Raw genomic sequence first — 22419 nt, 5'->3', positions numbered from 1 at the left:
TAGCTTGCCAGCCTGTCTGAGAGGGATGGAGGAATCAAACCCGGGTTGGCCACATGCAAGGCAAATACCCTACTCGCTGTGCTGTCACTCCAGTCCAATGAGAAGTGACATCAGAGCATAGAGGAGAATCTTGGGCACTTTACTGGTGGAGAAGGTGTAGCAGCTTTGTTCATCTAAACCATGAAAATTAATACTATTGTGCATTCATGTTATCTAAACAATAATAAATAAAAATTAATTAACATATATAATAAAACTAAAAAATATAATAAAAAGGTCTTTAAGCTATCATCTAATCACTGATAGTGTATTTAGTTATGTAATTATAGTGCAAAATATCTAATATTGTATTTTGTGATGTTTAATCGATTTACTACAAGACTCAGTTCATTGTGGTGTATCAACATTTTTTGGCCCTTTTCAATATGCATTGATGCAGTAGCTGAATTGTTGCTTCTACAAAGAAATCAGTGACAATCATCTCTGTTCTTTATTATCTAGTCTAATTTCTCATTTTTCTCATCACCAAATATGTAATCATGTCTTCATTAAAATATATATGTATATATAGGGCATATATAGTATATGTTCTCTATGTAGTTTTGTATACAGTATAGATACTTTCTACTATATATGCTATTTATAGTACATAGGATATATGTATAGTACAAGTATGTGGTAAATGTATAGTATATATAGAAAGGGAGAGATTTTTTTAAAGTATTAAGTTTGTACACAGACCTTCACTCACCTGCTGACTTAAGGGCATAATCAGCCATCTGCACTTGATCTTCTCTCAATTTTTTCAGTACATAATTTACCAAGTTTGACATTTCCTATACAAATTTAAAGAGAGTTTGGGTTAGCAATCTCGCTAACTGCTTCAGTTTTGAAAACTTACTTTGTTGATTTGGATCTAAGTTCCCTAATCTGAAAAATAATTAACAATGAGGCTTTACTAAGAGACACAGTGACCAGGCTCCAGTATCACTGTCACTGGGTTCAGAGGTGACAAAGCTCAATATTGTGTCTAGTCTTGCTACCAAGATCACTCAGCAAGTGGGTACACCTAAGACCTCTTTCTCATAGTGAGGAAACTTCAGTACTTTGCAGGGAGGTGGTCAATTGTGTTGATATGTTTCATTTGCTATTCTTCTTCCTTTGGTATTTTTGTGTCTGTATTTATTATGCTTAATTATGATAAGTGGATTATTATGTTAATTTTTAAATTAAAATTGAAATCTTAAAGACATTATGATTAAAAAAATACCAAAAATCCTGAGGAGCACAATTTGAGTTCTAAGTAATGTAAGTTCTTTCTTCCAGAACCAAAACAATAGTGGTCAGTGTCAGATTTCTGTGGCAAAAGGCAGAATGAGAGAAGCAAGTGCTACTAAAGAGAAAAAAGAAGCAAAACCAAGCTCATTGTATTCATTAGACTATTGACTAAATTTGATGTTAATTTGCACAAGATACATGAATTTTACGTTCATGAATATTTTGCTACTTAAGTAGATAACCGGAGCTTCCAGTTCTGAATACTATTTTACTTTTAACTGAAAACAGAAATAAACAGCTCATTCTTTTGACTGGAAACAAGTCATGTTACAATACAAAATATTGCCTGTGACACAGAGATTATAAAATAAGAAGGTTTCTGAAGCCAAAGAGACAGTCCAGTGTTTAAGATGTAGCCTTAAATGTAGCCAAGCCACGTTCAATGCGTGGCACCATGGATGGTCCCCCTGAGTCCTGCCAGGGCTGATCCTTGAGTACCCGGCCAGAAATAAGCTCTGAACACTGCCAGGTGCGCTCTATCCTGCAAAAAACAAGATAGGCTTCCAGAAGCAAGATGTGGTAGGAAATGAGATCTGGGGAGAATTCTGTTTACTTGTTTGGGGTTAGGGGCACACCTGGCAGTGCTCAGGAGTTACTCCAAAAGAAGTGTTCAGGAGTTTCTCCCAGTTGTGCTTGATGCCAAGAGTCAAACACTAGTGTCCTATAAGCAAAGCATGCACTCCAGCCCTTTGATCTAAGGAGAGAATTTTGAAGAAGGTCCCAGGTGTTTCCTCTCATTAGAGTGTAGAATGTGGCATCAGATATGGACAGTAAGCATGGTCCCACCCCTCCACCTTACTGTACCTCATCCATAACCTCTGGGTGGTCCTCAACCTTCATGGGATCTCCTTCAGTGTTCCAGCTGTAATTGTGTAGACGACCCTGCATATCTCTAAGCAATGCCTTCAGACCATCTATTTGTTCAATTAAAACCAGAATTTTATGAAAGTTGTTTTCCAAAATCTGGCTCTCCTTCCTGTAAATAAAGAACTCTGCATGAAAGGAGAAAAGGAGAGACCCACTAGTGCACTATGTCTTGAAGGGAATATTTTCTCCATTAAGGGGGCTCAGAGCCCCTTGCTTGCAAGACAAAGATAGAGACCCACTGGTACATTATGTTTTGAAAGAAATATATTTTCCACATGGAACTCCAGGATGCCCATTCTATTAAAGCACTGCATTTCACTGCTTAGAAAATGCAGATATTGGGCAGAAGCTATCCTGAGGCATCTGGTGTTTGGGGTGCTCAGCGCAGACAAGTAAATATTAGTCAGCTTCTAATTTTGTCGTCTTTAGGGATTATATACCATGATTGAGGCTGGAGAACTTCACAGTGTGGATCCTAAGTGTCTGTTTCTACTTCCTTTAGAACAGAAACACTGTGTCTATTGACCCTGGTACCATAAGTGCATAAATTTTCTGTGTCTATTGACACTGGTACCATAGTGCATAAATTTTCTGAACCCTTAAGTTCTGTGGAGTGTTCTGCAAAGGTAGTTTGTGGGGCCCAGTCAATTCAGCTCCTTTGACCGGTTTTACAGCATGAGAGGACAATATTCTACTTTCAAAAAGTATGTTCTGCTTCTCTTATAGTTTGAAAGCTATTGGCAAAGAGAATTTTAAAATGTCAAACCTGTAATTTTTCATTTTGGAAAAAAAGTGTAAGCACAGGTTGCTAATATTTTTACTAATTTATGAAATAATAACTTCATAATTTAGAAAATATACAGTTTGAAGAAATAAACACTGTAAAATTGTAGTTTTTAAAATAGTTTTTGTAATAAACACACACGAAAAGTTAAAAACTAGAAAAATGTAACAAGTAACTCTTCTGGTTACACATGACCAAGTTAGGATTTGAACCCTATAAATCTGAATCTAGAATACAGCTCCTATTATCTAGAATATTTCAAGTTTAAAAATTAATAAAATATCATTCTATAGATGTAAAAAAATAAAACAGTTTTTGTTTCATGCAAAAATTTAGTAATAAAATAATATACCAAAATTATAATTTTGTGCACCACTACACTTTCCATTTTGTATTATTTTTCATTGTGTAGTTATAATCTAATGTATTTAACCATTTACCTAATTTTTGCATCTAGGTTACTTTTGGTGGCCGGTGGCATATTAGGCAGTGATCAGGTGTCCAGGGGCCACTTCAAACATCCAGTCAACCAGGTAAGTGGTTCAGTGTGAGGGCTTAAGGATGTGGTGATGCTCAAGCCCTGAGGTTCTGGAGATGATCTAGGCCACCCAAGTGATTCTCAGTGCCTCCAGCACCCACTCAGTTTCACCTGGGGCTTTCAGAGCTATGCCTATTCCTCTTGGGGGACAATGTGGTGATGGCTATTGGACAAAGACATGCTCCTTAAAAGCTTTTTAACTATATCTCACAGTGATTCAATAAAATTTTTTAAAATTCATGCATAATATTGAATTATACACCTCCCAGGGAGCTAGAGTGATAGCACAGCAGGTAGGGCGTTTACTTTGCACGTGGCCAACCGGCATTCAATTCCCCCACCCCTCTTGGAGAGCCTGGTAAGCTAACAAGAATATCTCGTCCACATTGCAAATCCTGGCAAGTAACCTGTGGCATATTCGATATGCCAAAAACAATAACAAGTCTCACCATGGAGACGTTACTGGCACCCGCTTGAGTAAATTGATGAGCAATGGGATGACAGTGACAGTGACACCTCCCAGGAGAAATAATTTTAGTACTATGGTTTTACAAAACATTTTAGTATATGAAGCCACATAAAAAGTCACATATATGAAAAAAAATCACTCACTTTAACAGTTCCAGTTGCTCTTTTGGCATACGAAGTTGAACCTGAAAAACAAACAGAAAAAATATCAGACAAATCATTATATTTATTTGAGTTTTATTTCTTATCCATAAAGGGGCAAAAAGTATCCCCCATCTCTATGTTCATGCACTACATGGGGTGGGTAAGGCCAACACAATCTACTTTAAGTTAATCTAGTTTAAGACATATTCTCCGTCTCTCTTCTATCTGAAGGTGCTGAGTTGATCTCCAGACATATTTGATAATGAGTTGTGCTGGAATTCTATGATGGGTGTACTTTTCCCTGTTTCTCAAAGCTGTGAAAGTGATAAATTGTTTGGGGATACAGAAGAATAAGGAGGCAGAGTAAGCAGAATAAATGTGACTCATGACACAAGTGAAAGGAGCTGGTGCAATGGGAAGAAGGAAGGGATAGAAAAGACAAGTAGAGAAAGAGGAAAGGTGTAAAGAGGCAGTGGCAAGCAGAAAGAAGGGGAGGAGGAGAAAATTAGGATGTTTCTGAGCCTTTGGGCTGTTCTCATGAACACTGGATATCACCCCTTTCTACATAAGGAATGTAGTTTCCAAGTTAGTTTAGCAATAGGCACCAGAAGATTTGCCAACATGCATGTAACTGACAATGTGTCTAAATTGGAGCATCTCATGTAAAAAGATGGTGTCTAGCCAGGAGGAGAACATATAAAGCTTCTGTGCAGGGTTACCAAGTAAAGAGGACAACATAAGGAACCAGAATCTACTTCTCCTTTCTGAAATGCCACCATCATTAGGCCCTGGGCGCTGCACTCTCCATAGTCCCAAGCAAACTCAGTAGCTTAGAGCAAAAGAAATTAATTTCTGTACAGTCTTGGAGGCCATAAATCATCAGGGTAACCTTTCCTCTCAAGAGGAAAGGCACTTTCCTCTCAAGACTTAAAGGGAGATTGTTTCTTCCTCCAGCTGCTGGTCAGCTCTTGCCCTTCCTTTCTTGGGGCCAGGCCGTGCCAATCTCTTTGCCACTTCACATAGACTGGGGTGTCTTTAGCTTTTGAATCTTGGGGTCATCTGGGAAATCCAGAATGATTTAATTTCCATATTCCAAATCACCTCTGCAAAAATCATTTTTCCAGGTAAAAGTCAGAGCTTCTAAGGATTATGCCATGGATATTTCTTTCTTTTTAAATACATATTGTTCTTAGGCACCTTGATTTAAAGTTCTGTCAATACTAGATTTTCAGGTATACAATGTCCCAACACCAATCTTACCACCAGTGTCAAGTTTTCTCCACCAATGTCCTCAGCCCCCTTCCCCAACCAGTCTACTTCCTTAACAGGCACATTTTTAAAATTAAGTACTATAGTTTGGGTCCTCTGCTAAACTATTGATGGTTCTGTGGTTTAGATATAGACATCTTCAACTCCTCTATGTCTCTAATACATCTAACGTATTGACCCCAATTCATTCATCTATTTCTTTTCACTTCATTCTCTCCATTTCTCTCCTTCCCGGCCTTTTTATTTCTATAATATAGGGTCAAGAATCTTTTCACCTTTTATATTTTGTGTTCCCATTGTCATGCAGCAACTCAGATAGGATTAGAGAAAATTATGGTTATAGCTTTTGAAGCATCACCTTTCAACTCACTGCAAAGATCATAGATATAGACCATATATCTGAGAAATGATGCTTTATCCTTCTTTACTGACAAATATCTTATCTGTTTGAAAGATTCAGACTTTTTCTTAGCCCAAAATTATATAATGCATGGAGAAACATCTGTGAAGGCTGTTGAGTTCCTGTTTTCAAAAAATGCTTATCATCACTTATTAGGGAAATCCAAATAAATATAACAATGATATATCTTACATACACCAGTGAAAAATGGCACATATGTAAGCAGTGTGGATCAGGTCAGGAGATTAAGGTATGCAGGTGGTGTTAGGAATGATAGAGCCAAATACTCAAACCACAGTATCAACAACACTGAAAGTAAGGAACTCAAACTTAAACAACTGAACTTAGAAAGGTGACTGATAAGAGACAGGCTGGAGAGGGGATATGGGAACATTGATGGAGGGAAGTTGACATTGATAGTGGCATTGGTGCTACAATACTGTATGTCTAAAACTCAACTATGAATAATTTGTAAATCGTGATACTTTATAAAATTAAGAAACTATTTAAAAAATTTAGATATATAACCTCTATCTCATATTAAGTGTGTAAATAAGTGATTAATAGATCTATATATCCTTATATTTAAAAATATAAATGAATTTACAATATAAAAAGGCACTAGAATCTATTTTCATATGCTTTTTTTTTGGATTGCTGTATTTTTTCCCTCCCTTTGTTTAAACACCATGATTTACAAAGTTGTTCATGATACATTTGATATAGGATTAAATATTTCAACTCCAACCCCAACATGGTGTGACCTTCCTTCACCATTGTCCCAATTTTCCCAATCACAGCCTTGCTCCCTTAGCAGTCACAGCTATATTTCATATAGCTTATCACAACTAAGTGACTAACAAATTTATCAAAAAATACTTCAGTAAAAGAAAATTTATGAAAATTATGAAAATTTATGAAAATGACCCTATAGTATCACCATAGGGTCATTAAGTCCTTACTTGTGAGTTTTCTAATCTGTTGTTGCTAGTTGTGCCTTTAGTGTTAATGATTTTGTTTATTGAGTTTAGTTCACATCTATGTTACTTTGCCACCTAATTTGGTGTGCTGCTACTGGTATGTCAGTATTGCAGAGTTTGGAGGTGTTATGCAGCTGTGAATGTGACCAGTGTTCAGAATATTAAACTAGACTGTGAGTTGACATGGTAGTGGGAATGTGGGTGTGGGTTCTGGGTGCGGGGTGGGGGAGGGCTTCTAGAAGTAGTGGAAGGTGTGGGGAGGCTCTCCATCCCCACTCCAGAAGATCACAGAGTTCTCAGACTCAAGACTTCTGTACCTGCAATTTTTGATAGTTTGGCCTCTTCGCAGAGCTTAGTTATGAGACAGTAGAGTTGGACCATTGGCCTGGTGGCACCTGTGGAGGTGTGAATATGACTGCAGGGGCTTTGTCAGGGTGGGTCCTCAGCCTGCCACCCTTGAGGGTTCTCTCAGAGTTTTCAGCTGGGAGTCTTGAATTTTTGCAACTAGTTGATCTTTTCTGAGACTTAATCATGAGCCTGTAAATCTGGGCCAACAGATGAGCTTGCATGGCAGGATCAGTGGGATACAGGTATAGCAGCCAGGACTTTGGCTGTATAGGAGTGGGGTAGAGAGTGATGCCCCCCGCCACACACAGTCTGAGAAGGACCTAGCTTGCATAGCCTGAAGACTAGTGTACCTGGAATTTTGGGCAGTTTGGTGTCTCTGAAGTTTAGTTGTGAAGCAGTGGAGTTGGGTCATTGGCATGGTGGCAGCTCTGTGTGTGTGTGTGTGTGTGTGTGTGTGTGTGTGTGTGTGTGCATGTATGTGTGCAGCTGTTGCAGTTCATATTCATTTTGGGCATTTGTATGTGCTCTTTGATGAAATTTTCTGTGCATTTGTTCCCCCCCATTATTTGATGGGAGTGGTTGTTGTTTGTTTCATTTTTCTTATTTGCTTTTCAGCCACACCTGGCATGCTCCAGCGTTACACATGGTTCTGCACTTCTGGAGGTGTTCATGGATATTAGGGATCAAACCCAGTTTGCCACATGCAAAGAAACACCTTACCTGTTGTACTATCTCTCTGGCCCCTGTGTAAAACAAAAGAGTGCTTTATATATCTTAGATATAAAATATCAGATGATTTGTAGAAAAGTGGTGAGCATATTTTTTTCCCAGAATGTGGGATGATTTTTTTAAAATTCTGGTCATTATTTCCTGTACAGTACAGAATTTCTTAATTTGATGTAGCCCTATTTTTTTTATCTTTGCTTCCTTTGTTGGTCAATGACTTTTAATCATTGAAGATACCTCTAGATTAAATGTCATGGAGTGTTATATCTGTTTTCCTCAATGTAGTTTCTTTATTCAAGTCTGATAACAAGTTCTTAATCCATTTTTATTTGACTTTTGTGGATTATGTTAGGGTTTCAATTCTTTCTTCCTCTTTTTCTTTCTTCCTTTCTTCCTTCTTTTCTTTTCTTTTCTTTCTTTTCTTTCTTTTTTTTCCCTTTGACTAACTAGTTTTAACAGCACCATTTGTTGGAGAGGCTATCTTTGCTCTACTTCATACGTTTTGCTTCTTTACTAGAGATCAATTTCCATATACCTCAGGACCTCTTTCTAAACTCTGAATTTTGGGGGGAAGGATGTTGGGATCACTCTGTGCTGTACAGGGACCAGGAAGACTGGTCCAGGGTTGAAAGCCACCATTGGTGGGGGAGAGGGAGGGCAGTTAGTATAGAGAAGGGACCACTATGACAATGACAGGTGGAAAATCAGCACTCAATAACTAAGTTCTGAAAGTAAGTAAAGGGAACAACATAATACTTTTAGTAACTGTATTGCAAACCATAATATCCCAAAGTGGGGGAGGGAGGGAGGGAGGGAAAGAGAGAGAGAGAAAGAGAGAAAGAAGAGAGAGAGGGAGAGAGACAGGGAGAGAAGAAGGAGAGAGGGGGAGAGAGAGAGAGGGAGAGAAAAGAAAAGTGCCTGCCATTGCCATAGAGGAAGGATGGGGTGAGGGGGGTGGTGGCAGGAGGGAAGCTGAGTTCATTGGTGGTGGGAAGTGCACACTGGTGAAGGGGCCGGTTTTGGAACATTGTGTGACTGAAACCCAATCATGAACAACTTTGTAACTGTGTATCTCAGTTTCAATTAAAAAAAATCCAGGTGGGCAGTATGCAAAACCAAATAAATATTATAGTACTGTCAGCTCAGTAGGAGCATAGCAAATCTGATGGGGAAGTTTGGTAGAAGATCCCCAAGATCAATTAGTCAAAATAATAAAACAGAAAACTCAACTAGCACAATCAACCCAGTAAATGCTCAAGATAATGACTTCAGTAGCACCAGTGAGGTACAGCAATTATCACAAACTGACATTTTTATCTAAGTTTAATAATTCCCTTTGCCTTTTTGATGTAACAAGCAATGCGAATTAAATTTGCTTGTGCCTGCTAAGAGGGCAGACCAGGGTTGTAGATGGGAAACTTGGACATTGGTGCAGAAAAGCTCACACTTGTGTTGGGATTGGGGTTGGAATATTTAATGCCTGAAACGACTATATTATGAACTTGGTAAGTCATGGTGTTATAAAAAAACTAAATTAAAAAAGATATCTTTATCAGAACTGCATTGAACTTGTAGAGTGACTTGGGAAAGATTTTAATTTTGAAAGCATTAATCCTTACATTCATGAATAGAGAATGTATGTCATTTCCAGTGTCTCTAATTTCTTTTAGTAGTAATTGATTGTTTTATTTGTATAAGTCTTTTACATCTTTTTAAAAGCTTTTTTTCCAGGTACTTGATTTTATAATAATGAATTTTGCATAAGGATTTTTCAAAAGTTTCTCTCTTGGGGCTGGAGAGAGTAAAGCAGGTAAGACGGGGTGTGGCTTGGGGCCATCCTCTGTGGAGCTCAAGACTTACTTCTTGTGTTTGGGCTTAGGGAGCATTCTTGGCAGTTCTTATGGAGCCTATGTGGTGCCAGAAATAAAACTTACATCAGTCAATATAAGGCAAGTGTCTTACTTCCTGGACTAGCTGACTGGTCCTATTTATCTATATAAAATTTAGAAATGAAAAGAAATTTTTTAGAAATAAGTAGGCCTGAAATATTATTTATTAATTTTAATACCGGCCACAAAATATAATATTTAAAGGTAAGGGACACATGTAAACCTATGGGTTGTTATAAAAACCCACAAAATAACTTCTGTTGCATGTAGCTTGGAATATACAAGGAAGTCACATAGAAATAAGTCAGTTTTAAGTGGTTTCCAACAGAGTTCTCTCATGAATGAACAAAATGAAAACAATGTTCAATCATGAAATGACCAGAGTGAAATCCTTATTCTTATAAAAAGAAATAAACCGGTCTTTGATATGCAACTTTAGAAATGATTAAGGGAAAAGAACCAATGTACTAATCAGTATAAAATTGAGAGATGAAGAGGACATGTTTTGAAAATGGAATACATGCGACCTCAGATTATTAATGAATTTTTGTCAACATCTGAAAACCTTCAAGTACCTGATGACTAGTTAAGCTCTTGACAATGTCCCTTTAATTCCATTTTAGTAGGAGGGGAAGAAGACAAAAAGAGATAACCAGTCAACAGATTCCAAGATAAGTAAAGACAACAATGGCATAGACAATATACTGTTAGAGAGATATGAGTGTTTCTAAAAAGTTTTTTGGTGGAGGTAACTTTTGAGCTGGACTGGAATGTCTGAAGAAACCACCCCTGCAAAGACAGTGGGTTTCAGCACTGGTGCAATCTGTAAGTGGAATCTATGAATGCATTAGGAAGAATTCTATAAATACCCAAACAATCAATAGTGTGTGTGTGTGTGTGTGTGTGTGTGTGTGTGAGATAGAGAGAGAAACAGAGAGAGACAGAAAGAGAGAGAGAGAAAGAAGAGAGAAGGGGGAAAGATGGTTTTAAGGAACTGACGTGTTGGTGAGTCAATTCCTTAGGATTTATAGAGAAAGCTGGTAATTCAAGAAAGTCAATGTTTCAAGTCAAGTCTTCAGGCCATGTGGAGGCAATATTTCATTTTCTTTGGGGAATATAATACATCTTTTCTTTAAAGAGTTTAGGATTAGGCCTACTGTATTGTGGAGAGAAAATCTACTGAAAGTCTACTAAGTTAAAGGTTAATCATATCTAAAAAATACTTTAATAGCAGCACTTTGTGTTTAACCAATTATATGAACACCATGCCGTGGTTGACTCATATAATTAATTCCAAATGGTTAGTAACTGGAGGCCACCATTGTCCACTTGAAATTTTCATTTGTTTATCTGGTGATGACTTAACTGCCTGAAACCAGTTTCTATGGTCCTGGGGACTTCCAGCATGAGAACCATGATATGAAATTACCTAAAATGAGATTTTTCATAAAACTTGTCCTCAAGTTTGCAGATGTTCATGGGACTGTATATCTATTGATTCCAGGTATCAGTAGAGAGAAATCTTGGGGAAGGGCCCCACTATACTGGGATGATGCTGGAACTGGTTAATGTAATAGCGTTCTTTAGGTGCTCCACATCACAAGATACACGGAATTGAGGAATGAGGTGAGGACAAGAGGATTTTATAGGCCTGGGGCTAGCAATAGGAGTCAGATCTAAGTTTAATGATTGGCTGAATGTCCCCGCTCTGTCTCTGCTTCACGTGGAGCAGCAGCTCATTTGACGGTGGCTCCTGTTATTTCTCTTTTTCCTCCTGGTCATCAGAGGATGGTGCATGGGATTTACAAGGCTTGGTCAGGAGTTTTGAAGACGGGTCAGGATGAACCATAAAAAGGACATCCTATTTAAAATATCAGATGCTGATCAACCATCTGATGTTTTAAACAATAAAGTTTTAATTTTTGTCTTGGTAAATCTACATTCATTAGCTTATAAATGACCAAATTATTTCTCATAGTTTTGGAAATTAGAATTCCATGGCCAAGTTTCCATCAGATTCATAGTCTGGTGACAACCTGTTTTCACAGTCTCTTCTTATTGTGTGCTTGCATGGTAGATGGAAAAAGAGGACTTTCTAAGGGCACTAATCCCAATAATGAGGACCCACCCTCATTATCCAATCACTGAACAAATCCCTATCTCTGAGAATCAATGTACTGGTTGGAACAAATGAATTTGAGGGGAATTGAAAAATTTAGTCTATGGGTATTCTTATGCTAGTTCCTTGAAATTCATAGCTGTTTCATGAAAAATACATGAATTCCAACCTAATAACATGAGTGAACCTTAGATACAATTCATCCTGAAATAATACCTTTCAGCTGTGAAGTTGGGTGTTTCAGAATACAATCATGCAGAGCTATAGGATTGACACCACCATTTCAAAAAGGAGAAATGAGGAAGAGAATAATTTCATAGTCATTCAGTATAGGAACCTACAGGGTTTGGTGTCAGTAGAAAATTTTAGGTTATCTTAGCTATCAAATTACTTAATAGTTGCAATATATTATGTAATATGGAATATAGATATTAGATAAAGATTGTTGAAAGGTGGGTTCACATTGTAGCATATTAATTTTTTTAGGTTAGTGGTATACAAAGTGGTTTAACAAAATATCACCTGATAATTGTAAAGCCTTGAGCCATATTCTGCAATTACATCATAAAAACTCTTAGGTTTCTGAAGAAATTCTGTTTCTTTAAGCCATATGTGCTTTCTAAGTCCTGTTAAAGAAAAAGATTAGTTCTGATTAAATAATTTGTCTGGCAACATTTCAAAGATATTTCACTTACTTTAACTGAAATTTCTTTAATCACAGAGGATATACACTTTTAGAAATAATATCAGGTACCTGGGTTAAAAAAAAATGAAAATGGTAGTGTGGGATAGTTTTCAGAAAAGACCCTATGTTAAAATAATTATAAACTTCCAGGGACTACTATAAACTGAAAAAAATCTCTGAAATCTATCTAACCAGTAAAGTCAGGTAGCCAGCTGAGGCAGTTTCTTGAGATGCAGAAAACATGATCAAGATATAGCAACCAGAATTTTGATAAAAATTTTTATTAAATTTATATACTTGTAGTATTATGATTGTTTTTACTAGGATTAATTCTTCCTATCCATATGCACAATGTAGTTTTCTATTTATTGCATATTCTTCAATTTTTTCAATAACTTACAGTTTTCAGTGAACAAATCTTTTACCACTTGGGTTACATTTTTGGGGGTATAATTGTAAAAGCATATTAGTTTCTTTTTCAGATACTTTGTTATTAGAGTACAAAAATGCAAAAAATAAAAATGTTGGCATAAAATTGGAAATACAGATCAATATAATCGAATAAATAATCTAGAGAAAATTCACACATACAGTTAGTCTATGATATAGGAACCAAGAACATAAATTTATAAATATATATCTCTTTAACCCAGATTCAAATCCCCAGCACTCTATATGCTGTCCTGAGCATTGCTAGGGTCATTCCTGAGCACAGAGCCAGGAATAGATTCAAGTCCTGCTGAGTGTGCCACATTCAAAGAAAACACTTCACTTGTATCACTGGTCATGCTGTTGTTCATCGATTTGTTCAAACGGGCTCCAGTAACGTCTCCATTCGTCCCTGTCACATGCTAGGGTAGCCTTATGGCATCTGCTCGCTCCAGGAACATGAAGAGCCTCAAACTGTTCATTCAGGGTCTTGATGAGAAAGTCTGACCACTAGGTCAGGTCGGTGGCCAGGTGTTTTTTGACATCCCGTGGAATCCAGTTGGTAACAGCTCTAGTCCTGCGGTCATCTCCAAATTGCATTACGTGTCCAACCCATCCGATTTTCAACGCCTTGGCAAACGAGACAGCGTCCCTGATTCTTGATCATCGACGAAGGTTGGAACTTCGAATTCCTTCTCTCACCTGAGTGAAACGTGCTATTTCAAGCATAGCTCTTTCTCCTCTTTGGGGGACCCGAATAGTGTTCTCATCCTGTTTGTGTAGGGCCCAGGTCTCTGAGGCTTATGTTACTGCAGAAAGAACGCTGGAGTCAAAAAGATGTGCCCAGAGCCCGAGGTTCTTCGTTCTCTTATTCACTTCTTTGATGCGCTTGAAGGTGTTCCACGCTGCACTCTTCCTTCTGTGCAGTTCAGGTGTCAGGTCATTTGTCATCTTAAGTTTTCGACCTAGGTACACATAACTGCTGCATTCAGAGATGTTCATTCCATTGAGGGCAAATGGAACATCAGGAACTAGTTTGTTTTTCATGAACATTGTCTTGGTGAGATTTAGCTGCAGTCCGACCTTTCCACACTCACAGTCGAAGTCGGCCAGCATTCATGCCGCTTGCCTGATATTTGGTGTTATGTCATCAGTGAAGTGGAGGTGGTGTAGTTGCCGACCAGTCTATCTTCACTCCCATTCCTTCCCATTCCAGTCATTGCAAGAGGGTGGCACTGAAGAGTTTCAGTGAAATGGTGTTGTCCTGCTGAACCCCTCCCTTTATGTCAATGATCACTTCTTTGTAGAGTGGTGAGATCCTGGTGGTGAATCCATAATACAGCTCACGGAGGATCCTGATGTACTGAGTTTGAACGCCCTGTTTGACTAGGGCTTTGATGACCACTTCAATCTCAACAGAATCAAAGGCCTTCTTTAAACCAATGAATGTTAGGCAGAGTGGCATCTTGAACTCTTGTGAAATCTCAATGAGCTTGGTTACTGTGTGGATATGGTCGATCGTGCTGAATCCTTTTTGGAACCCAGCTTGTTTGCATGGTTGTCCTTCATCTAGTGTTCTGCCAATCCTGTTTAGGATGACTCAAGTGAATAACTTGTAGATGATGAACAACCGGTAGATCAGGCGATAGTTGCTGATGTCGTGGATGTTTCCCTTCTTGTACAACAGGACAGTCCTGCTGGTTTTCCATTGGGATGGAAACTTCCCATATTGCTGCAGTAGTGCCAAAGAGCTCCCAGTTGGTGGTCATTCTGGGAGTTCTCTTCTTAAACTTTGCAGCCCTTTATCCCTGCTCTTTGAAGTAGAATTTTGCACGAAAGAGACAGTGGTCTGATCCCATTTGGAATTTTGGGACAACAGTGACATCAGTCAGGCAAAACCATTGATTGAATATGATGCAGTCAATTTTGTTGTGGAACTGTCTACCGGGAGATTCCCATGTCCAGCGTTTAGATTCGTCCTTCTGGAACTGCGAGTTATCATGGATGGTCTTGGTCAACATGATGAACTCTGACAGTCTCTCACCCTGTTCATTCCACTCTAGGCCATGGGTCTTGATATGGAGTTCTTCGGATGGCCTTCTAGGTCCTACCTTAGCATTAAAATCACTGACAGTGACCTTGTAGAAGGTGTGGTCTTCATTATAGAACTTCCTCAGCTCCATGTAGAACTTCTCAATTTCTTCTTCATCATAGTTGGATGTTGGTGTGTAGATGACTAAGATAGAAACTTCCAGCAATGAGACACATCTATTCAAACACAAGGTCTGATTTGGATTGTTAGGCATTTGAACGAATCAATTCTCATGGTCAAGTTCGTGTTGACAAGGACATGGACACCACTGATGCCTCTACTGTCCCAGGGTCTGAGGAATGGTTCTTCTCCAGTTCTCCTCCACTGTCGAGAATGGCATGATGTGTTCGATGCCTTCTCGTCTCGGTCAATCCAATGATGTCGTACTTGATCTCCCGCGCTTGCACCATCAGGTCCTTGATGGATGCTTCTGATGCCAGCGTACATGCATTAAGTCATTTTAGTCCTTCTTGTTTTGGCAGCCTAATTTGGCCCTGAGATTTTATCAGCCTCTCCTTGTTTATCCTTCTTAATGTTGCCATATTAGGGGCTCTTCCAGGGTCAGGAGAATGAGGTCCATTGTTACTGTTTTTGGCATATCGGATATGGCGTATTCAATATTTGATACAAAGAAAACAAAAAAAATGAAATGTCTGTTCAATAAGTGGTTTGGGGAAAAATGAGCAACCACCTGGAAAAAAATGAAAATGTCCCTGAGATTTAGGCCATTCACAAAAGTTAACTCAATATATATTAAACACTTGAAAATAAAGCTCGAAGCCAAAAATCTCCTGGGGAAAAACCAAGCAGAGAGATAATAACCTTAAGTCTTTGTTCTGCTATTTTTACCTAGACACCAACCTAAAAGATAAAAAAGCAAAACTAAACAAGACTTGATACAGGAAACTTTAAAGCTTCTTCACAGCAAAGGAAAATGCCAACAAAATGATATGGTGACTTTCTGAGAAAACATTTCTAAGTGTTGTATCCAATGATAAAGTGAAAAAAAATTATTCAACTCAAAGTAAATAGATAAAAGTCCCAAATAATCCAATTAAAATAAATCAAGGATCTAAGGGTATTCTTCCAAAGAAGACATATTTTAGACAGTAGGAATGTAAAGTGATGCTCAATATCACTCATCACAAGGAATATGGAAATAAAAACCACAATTAAATATCACCCCACACATGTTAAAATTATTATGAAGAATATAAGAAATAACAAGCATAGGCAAATATGCACCAGAAAGAGAACATTTTCAAACTCATGTTAGAAATGTTAATTGACACAGGCCCTTTGGAAAGCAGTGGAGTTTTGTCCCAAATTTAAATTTGTAGCTATCATACAATGTTGCATTTTTATTAACGTATGTATATAAAGAAAATAAACACATTAACTTAAAAAGATATATGTCCACTTCAAGTTACTCACAACTTTATTGATAATAAATAAGTAATGGAAGCAAGAGAGGTCTGTTATACTTTTAAATTATATTTTATTGAGATACAATGTTTAATACTTGGATGTTGCAAATTCTTCTTTTAAATTAATTTCTATTAAAAAAAACCATAGTTTACAAAGTTGTTCATTATACAGTTTTTAGGGCATTGAGTGCTTTGTTTGTTTGTTTGGGTCACACTCATCGATACCAAAGGGTTACTCCTGGCTCATGCACTCAGGAATTACTCCTGGCGGTGCTTGGGGGTCAATATAGGATGCTGGGAAGCGAACCCGGGTCGGCCTTGTCCAAGGCAAACCCCCTACCCGCTGTACTATTGCTCCAGCCCCGGGCATTGAGTGTTCTAATAGCACCATTGTGACCTTCCCTCCACAATATCTCCATTTTCCCTTCTGATCCCAACCTGCCCCTTTTAGGTACATAGCAAATTCATTTTATATTGCTTATTCCAACAAAATTTTAAGAAATGGCAAATTAAATGATCGGAAAATCAATCAGTAAGAACCAATTTGTGATTAGTACATGATTTTAACGTATGTATATAAGAAAATTAAAACCATTGGGGCTGGAGCAATAGCACAGCGGGTAGGGCTTTTGCCTTGCACACGGCCAACCCGGGTTCGATTCCCAGCATCCCATATGGTCCCCTGAGCACCACCAGGGGTAATTCCTGAGTGCAGAGCCAGGAGTAACCCCTGAGCATAGCCCAGTGTGACCCAAAAAGAAAAAAAAAAAGAAAATTAAAACCATTTATACAATATAATAAAATGTCTATTTGTCATTTACATATATATTTTTATTATTATTTTTTTTAATTTATTTATTTTTAATTAGAGAATCACCGTGAGGGTACAGTTACAGATTTATACACTTTTGTGCTTATACTTCCCTCATACAAAGTTCGGGAACCCATCCCTTCACCAGTGCCCATTCTCCACCACCCGTAAACCCAGTGTCCCTCCCACCCTCCCCAATCCCATCTCCCCCCCACCCCACCCTGCCACTGTGGCAAGGCATTCCCTTCTGTTTTCTCTCTCTAATTAGCTGTTGTGGTTTGCAATAAAGGTGTTGAGTGGCCGCTGTGCTCAGTCTCTAGCCCTCATTCAGCCTGCAACTCCCTTCCCCCACGTGGCCTTCGACTACAGTGTAGTTGGTGATCGCTTCTCTGAGTTGCCCTTTCCCCGGAACGTGAGGCCAGCCTCGAAGCCATGGAGTCAACCTCCTGGTACTTATTTCTACAGTTCTTGGGTGTTAGTCTCCCACTCTGTTATTCTATATACTATAGATGAGTGCAATCTTTCTATGTCTGTCTCTCTCTTTCTGACTCATTTCACTTAGCATGAAACTTTTCATGCCCATCCACTTAACTACAAAATTCTTGACCTCCTTTTTTCTAACAGCTGCATAGTATTCCATTGTACAGATGTACCAAAGTTTCCTCAACCAGTCATCCGTTCTGGGGCATTCGGATTTTTTCCAGATTCTGGCTATTGTAAACAGTGCTGCTATGAACATACATGTGCAGATGTTGTTTCGATTGTACTTTTTTGCCTCTCTGGGATATATTCCCAGCAGTGGTATTGCTGGGTCAAATGGGAATTCAATATCTAATTTTTTGAGAATCGTCCAAATTGTTTTCCAGAAGGGCTGAACCAGTCGGCATTCCCACCAGCAGTGAAGAAGGGTCCCTTTCTCCCCACATCCTCTCCAACAGCGGTTGCTTTTGTTCTTTTGGATGTGTACTAGTCTCTGTGGTGTGAGGTGGTATCTCATGGTTGTTTTGATCTGCATCTCTCTGATGATTAGTGATGCAGAGCACTTTTTCATGTGCCTTTTGGCCATTCGTATTTCTTCCTTGGTAAAGTTTCTGTTCATTTCTTCGCCCCATTTTTTGATGGGGTTGGATGTTTTCTTCTTGTAGAGTTCAACCAGTGCTTTATATACCATTGATATCAACCCCTTATCTGATGGGTATTGTGTAAATATCCTTTCCCATTCTGTGGATAGTCTTTGTATTCTGGTCACTGTATCTTTTGTGGTGCAGAAGCTTTTTAGTTTAATGTAGTCCCATTTGTTGATCTCTGTTTTTACTAGATTGCTTAGTTCCGTGTCACCTTTGAAGATACATATATGTTTTTAACTCTGGAATCTAAAGTTTATTACATTTTATTTTATACTTGGATATCATTATTATAATAATCATATCTTACCTGTCATTAATAAAACTTTTAAAGCAATTCTATATTAATGTATTTTAGAATTTAAAGGGAATAGGTAAAGCCTACATATGTAAATTTTCCCTACACTTTATATAAACATTGAGATTTACAAAGTTCTTCATGATGATTTTTTACAACCATTCAATAATCCAACAACTAATCCCACCACCATTACACCTTCCCTCAGCCAATGTCTCCAATTTATCCAACCACCCCTTAACCTGCCCCTTAGCAGGCCCTCAATAATTTACCTTTTATTGTTTGTTATTGATAATTTTGCTAGCAGAATGATCAAAAATGTCTCCTTAAAGAAGATGAGTATATATTGTACCTTACCATGGAGACATTAGGTCCTTGTATGAGAGATAATTAAGATGTTGTTACAGGTTAAGCCTTCTGTGATATCTTGGTTGATATCACTTGCTTTTTATGTTACATCCTATCAATCTGGTGTATACTACTGATTTATTAGTGTTATAGAGACTGAGATGCTGTGCAGACTCGAAAGCAGCCACATGCTCCAGGAAGTGCAGAATTTTAAGGGGGTGGTACACCTGGAGTTAACTATATAACTGAGAGGTGGTTCCAGCAGATTATTTTCTGGGATAGGCTCAGTGGAGTCCAACCAGGGGCATGGTGGCAATTTTGGAATATGGGTGTAATCGGCTGCCAGAGCTCTGTTTGGACAGGCACTGGGCTTACCCGCCCTCACTCTAAGGTGCCCCAGGAATATCAGGCCATTCACAGGTGTCTGGAGAAATTTTTCTAGTTTGTTGACCTCTTTCAAGATTTACTTCTGAGTCTCTGGAACGAGGTCAGTAGATGAGCTTACAGGGCGCCTCTGGAGGTGGTTTGTGTTGCAAATTCTTACAAATTTTTAAAATAATTTTTATTCTTTTTTAAGCTTTTTCGGTCACACCCGGCAATGCTTAGGAGTTACTCCTGGCTCTGCACTCAGGAATTACTCCTGGCAGTGCTCGGGGGACCATATAGGATGCTGGGAATCGAACCTGGGTCAGCCGCGTGCAAGGCAAACACCCTACCCGCTGTGCTATCGCTCCAGCCCCATTTTTAATGATTTTTTAATTTTTTAATGATAATGAATTTTTTTTAGTGTTTGGGAAATCAACTACTCAAATGCTATTAATTCAAACCTAGATCTGACAGACATTTCTAAAATAATTAAAATGACATAATTTTAACAAACACTTAACACAAGTAAAGTTTGAGCTATTACACAATCCTAAGGCCTGTAATTCATTTTAAATTTAAATAAATGCATCAAGAACTTCTAGGCACAGGTCAGAGAGAGAGAGTACAGAGGGAACGGTGATGGTCTTGCACATAGCTGACCTGTTATCAGTCCTCAGCATCCTGTATGGTGCCCCAAGCCCACCAGAGTAATCCCTAAGCACAGATACCAGGAGTAAGTCCTGAGCACTGCTGGGTGTGACCCCCAAACAAAACAAAACAAAACAAAAACTTGTAGTCACTTTTAGTCCTTTCTGTGTTTTCTGTTTATAAGTGGAAGTTACCCTATTGAGATCTTTCACTACACAGTCATGCCCTGTCAATTGCCTGGAAGAACCACAGATGTGTGTTCATCAAAGCCATATACAAATATATTGCATGCGTGTGTTCATCAAAACCATGTGTAAAAAATTTCATAAACATTGATCATAAGATATAACAGTATTGTTCATTTTAGTCATGATTGCTGATCAACATTAGGATTGGCTACCTATGGATATGATGTAACACTTACCTAGAAGAAGAAAAATCAATATAAACATTACACTTAGGATAGTCTTCCATGATATAGTTAACCTAAAAGGCATAAAAATAACAAAAAGGAATTTAATCAAACAATATGATTAACATTAAGTTGAATTCTAACAACCACTGCAAGCAAATTCAACATTCGAATTCTGAGTCTGTACATTAATTAATAAATCTAAATGTACTTTTGAAGTTAATAAAAAATAATTTTAAGATGGCTTACACATATATACATGTATATCCATAGATGCTCACTGCTTTTAGAATCTTACCAGTGATTTTAAGTATTGAAAATAGAAAAAAGACAAGCTAAGGCCACTAGTGAGAAAAGGAATAATCGATAAATGATTAAGTTAAAATCATCATGTTGCTGTTGCTAAGGTACATTTTTAAAAATAGAATAGTATTTCTTCATAATTCTTGTCTCTGGTCCTGTAACTAATCTAAATGCCTCTGGGGGGAGGGGGAATGGGAAGCAGGTCATAGGAAGTAATGTGATCCAGAGAAGCCTATAGATGAAACCCTTTGGAATAATTTTCTCTAAAAGAAGAAACATTTTTGTTCCATAGAGGGGGCAGGGAGGGATAATAGAGTGGGTAAGGCGCTTGTCTTGTCCACAGTGCTCCAGATTTCAAACCTGGCACTCCATATGGTCCCTTGAACCTGCCAGGATCGATCCTTGAGTGCAGAGCCAGGAGTAAGTCATAAGCAGCACTGGTATGGCCCCCAAACCAAAATAATAATTAAAAAATAAAAGAAATAAATAATCATTAAGTAAATTTATTTATTACATAATTAATTAATTAAAAATAAAAGAAATATTTTAATGTTTAATTGGGTTGTTGTCTAAGTAAATGATATGTATGAAAAAATCTAGTATAATGTAACACCGTAGAATTCCATACCTGCCGCAATCAGGGGTCAGAGGCTCTGGAAGCACCACATTCATGCAGACACTGTTGCTGGTTTCCTCAGAACTACTCCTTGAAAGTCCAGTCCGCCTTCTTGACTTTACTTTTCCACTCATTTCCTCCCTCTAGCTTCACTGAATACAAAATATATGGTAGAAGGAAGAATATTGTTTTCTCTTTTCTTTCCTACCTGACGGAAAACATGATGTTATATGTACTTTAATGTTTGTCTTATTACTTCACAGGTTTTTCTCCTTCAGAGGGGAAACTGCATGAGCACATCTTGAAATAATTTGAGTATTCTGTTACATCACTCTTTTGTGACACATCGTAGTGACACACACCCTATGCCAGTGACTGCACAATACACCTCTCCACCCGATGGAATATTGTCCTGACTAGATGTTATAATTGCTTTCTTGAACCTTACTTCTTTCAACAAAGCACAAAATGCAGAAGTCCCTCTCTAGCTACTAGTTTGATGTAGCAAGTAAGCATTCTACTGAGGAAATAAAGAGGGAAACGACAGATAAGGGGAAACAAGGAGAAAGGGGCTGAATAACCCGAACCTCAAGCTAGTCCTACATATGCAATCAATTGGTCAGTCCTACAAACAAGACAGATAGCAGAAATAACTAAGGGTTGGGAATCTCAGATTACTACATGAGACACTAACAGTTAAGGCTATAGGAAATTTTAGTTCATCATATACATTTGTGATCTGATTTATAATAGGCATACATGACCTGATTAGTACCTAACCAAACAGAGAGCAGAAACAACTAAGGTACAGGAACATGTAATACATATAAACCTGGATTGCTATTTTGAAGTGTAGTGGTGTGTGGTGGAAGAGGAGACGAGAAATTTCGAATAATGTATTTCAAATAAAAAGTAGTAAATGGAGAGCAAATTTCAAAGAGGAGAAGAGGGACGGCAAACTGGGTTTCTGTCGAGGTTGTAGAGGTTCTT

General features: G+C 38.1%; 1 protein-coding gene across 1 annotated transcript in view; it reads right to left on the bottom strand.

Moving 5' to 3' along the window:
* SUN3 (Sad1 and UNC84 domain containing 3) overlaps nt 1-21563 on the bottom strand; it is a 44068-nt gene extending 22505 nt beyond the window's left edge. Inside the window, exons 1-6 of the mRNA XM_055124813.1 lie at nt 21442-21563; nt 20523-20584; nt 12393-12496; nt 4140-4180; nt 2143-2314; nt 752-836 (exon numbers count right to left, since the gene is read on the bottom strand). Coding sequence (XP_054980788.1) covers nt 752-836; nt 2143-2314; nt 4140-4180; nt 12393-12496; nt 20523-20584; nt 21442-21563 — 586 coding nt within the window. The remainder of the gene's footprint in view (nt 1-751; nt 837-2142; nt 2315-4139; nt 4181-12392; nt 12497-20522; nt 20585-21441) is intronic.
* Between the last annotated feature and the right edge of the window lie 856 nt (nt 21564-22419).

This window comes from Sorex araneus, chromosome 2 (genome assembly GCF_027595985.1).
Source record: "Sorex araneus isolate mSorAra2 chromosome 2, mSorAra2.pri, whole genome shotgun sequence".
Lineage (NCBI taxonomy): Eukaryota > Metazoa > Chordata > Mammalia > Eulipotyphla > Soricidae > Sorex > Sorex araneus.
Note: the sequence above shows the minus strand (reverse complement) of the source record. Positions and strands in the feature narration are given on the sequence as shown.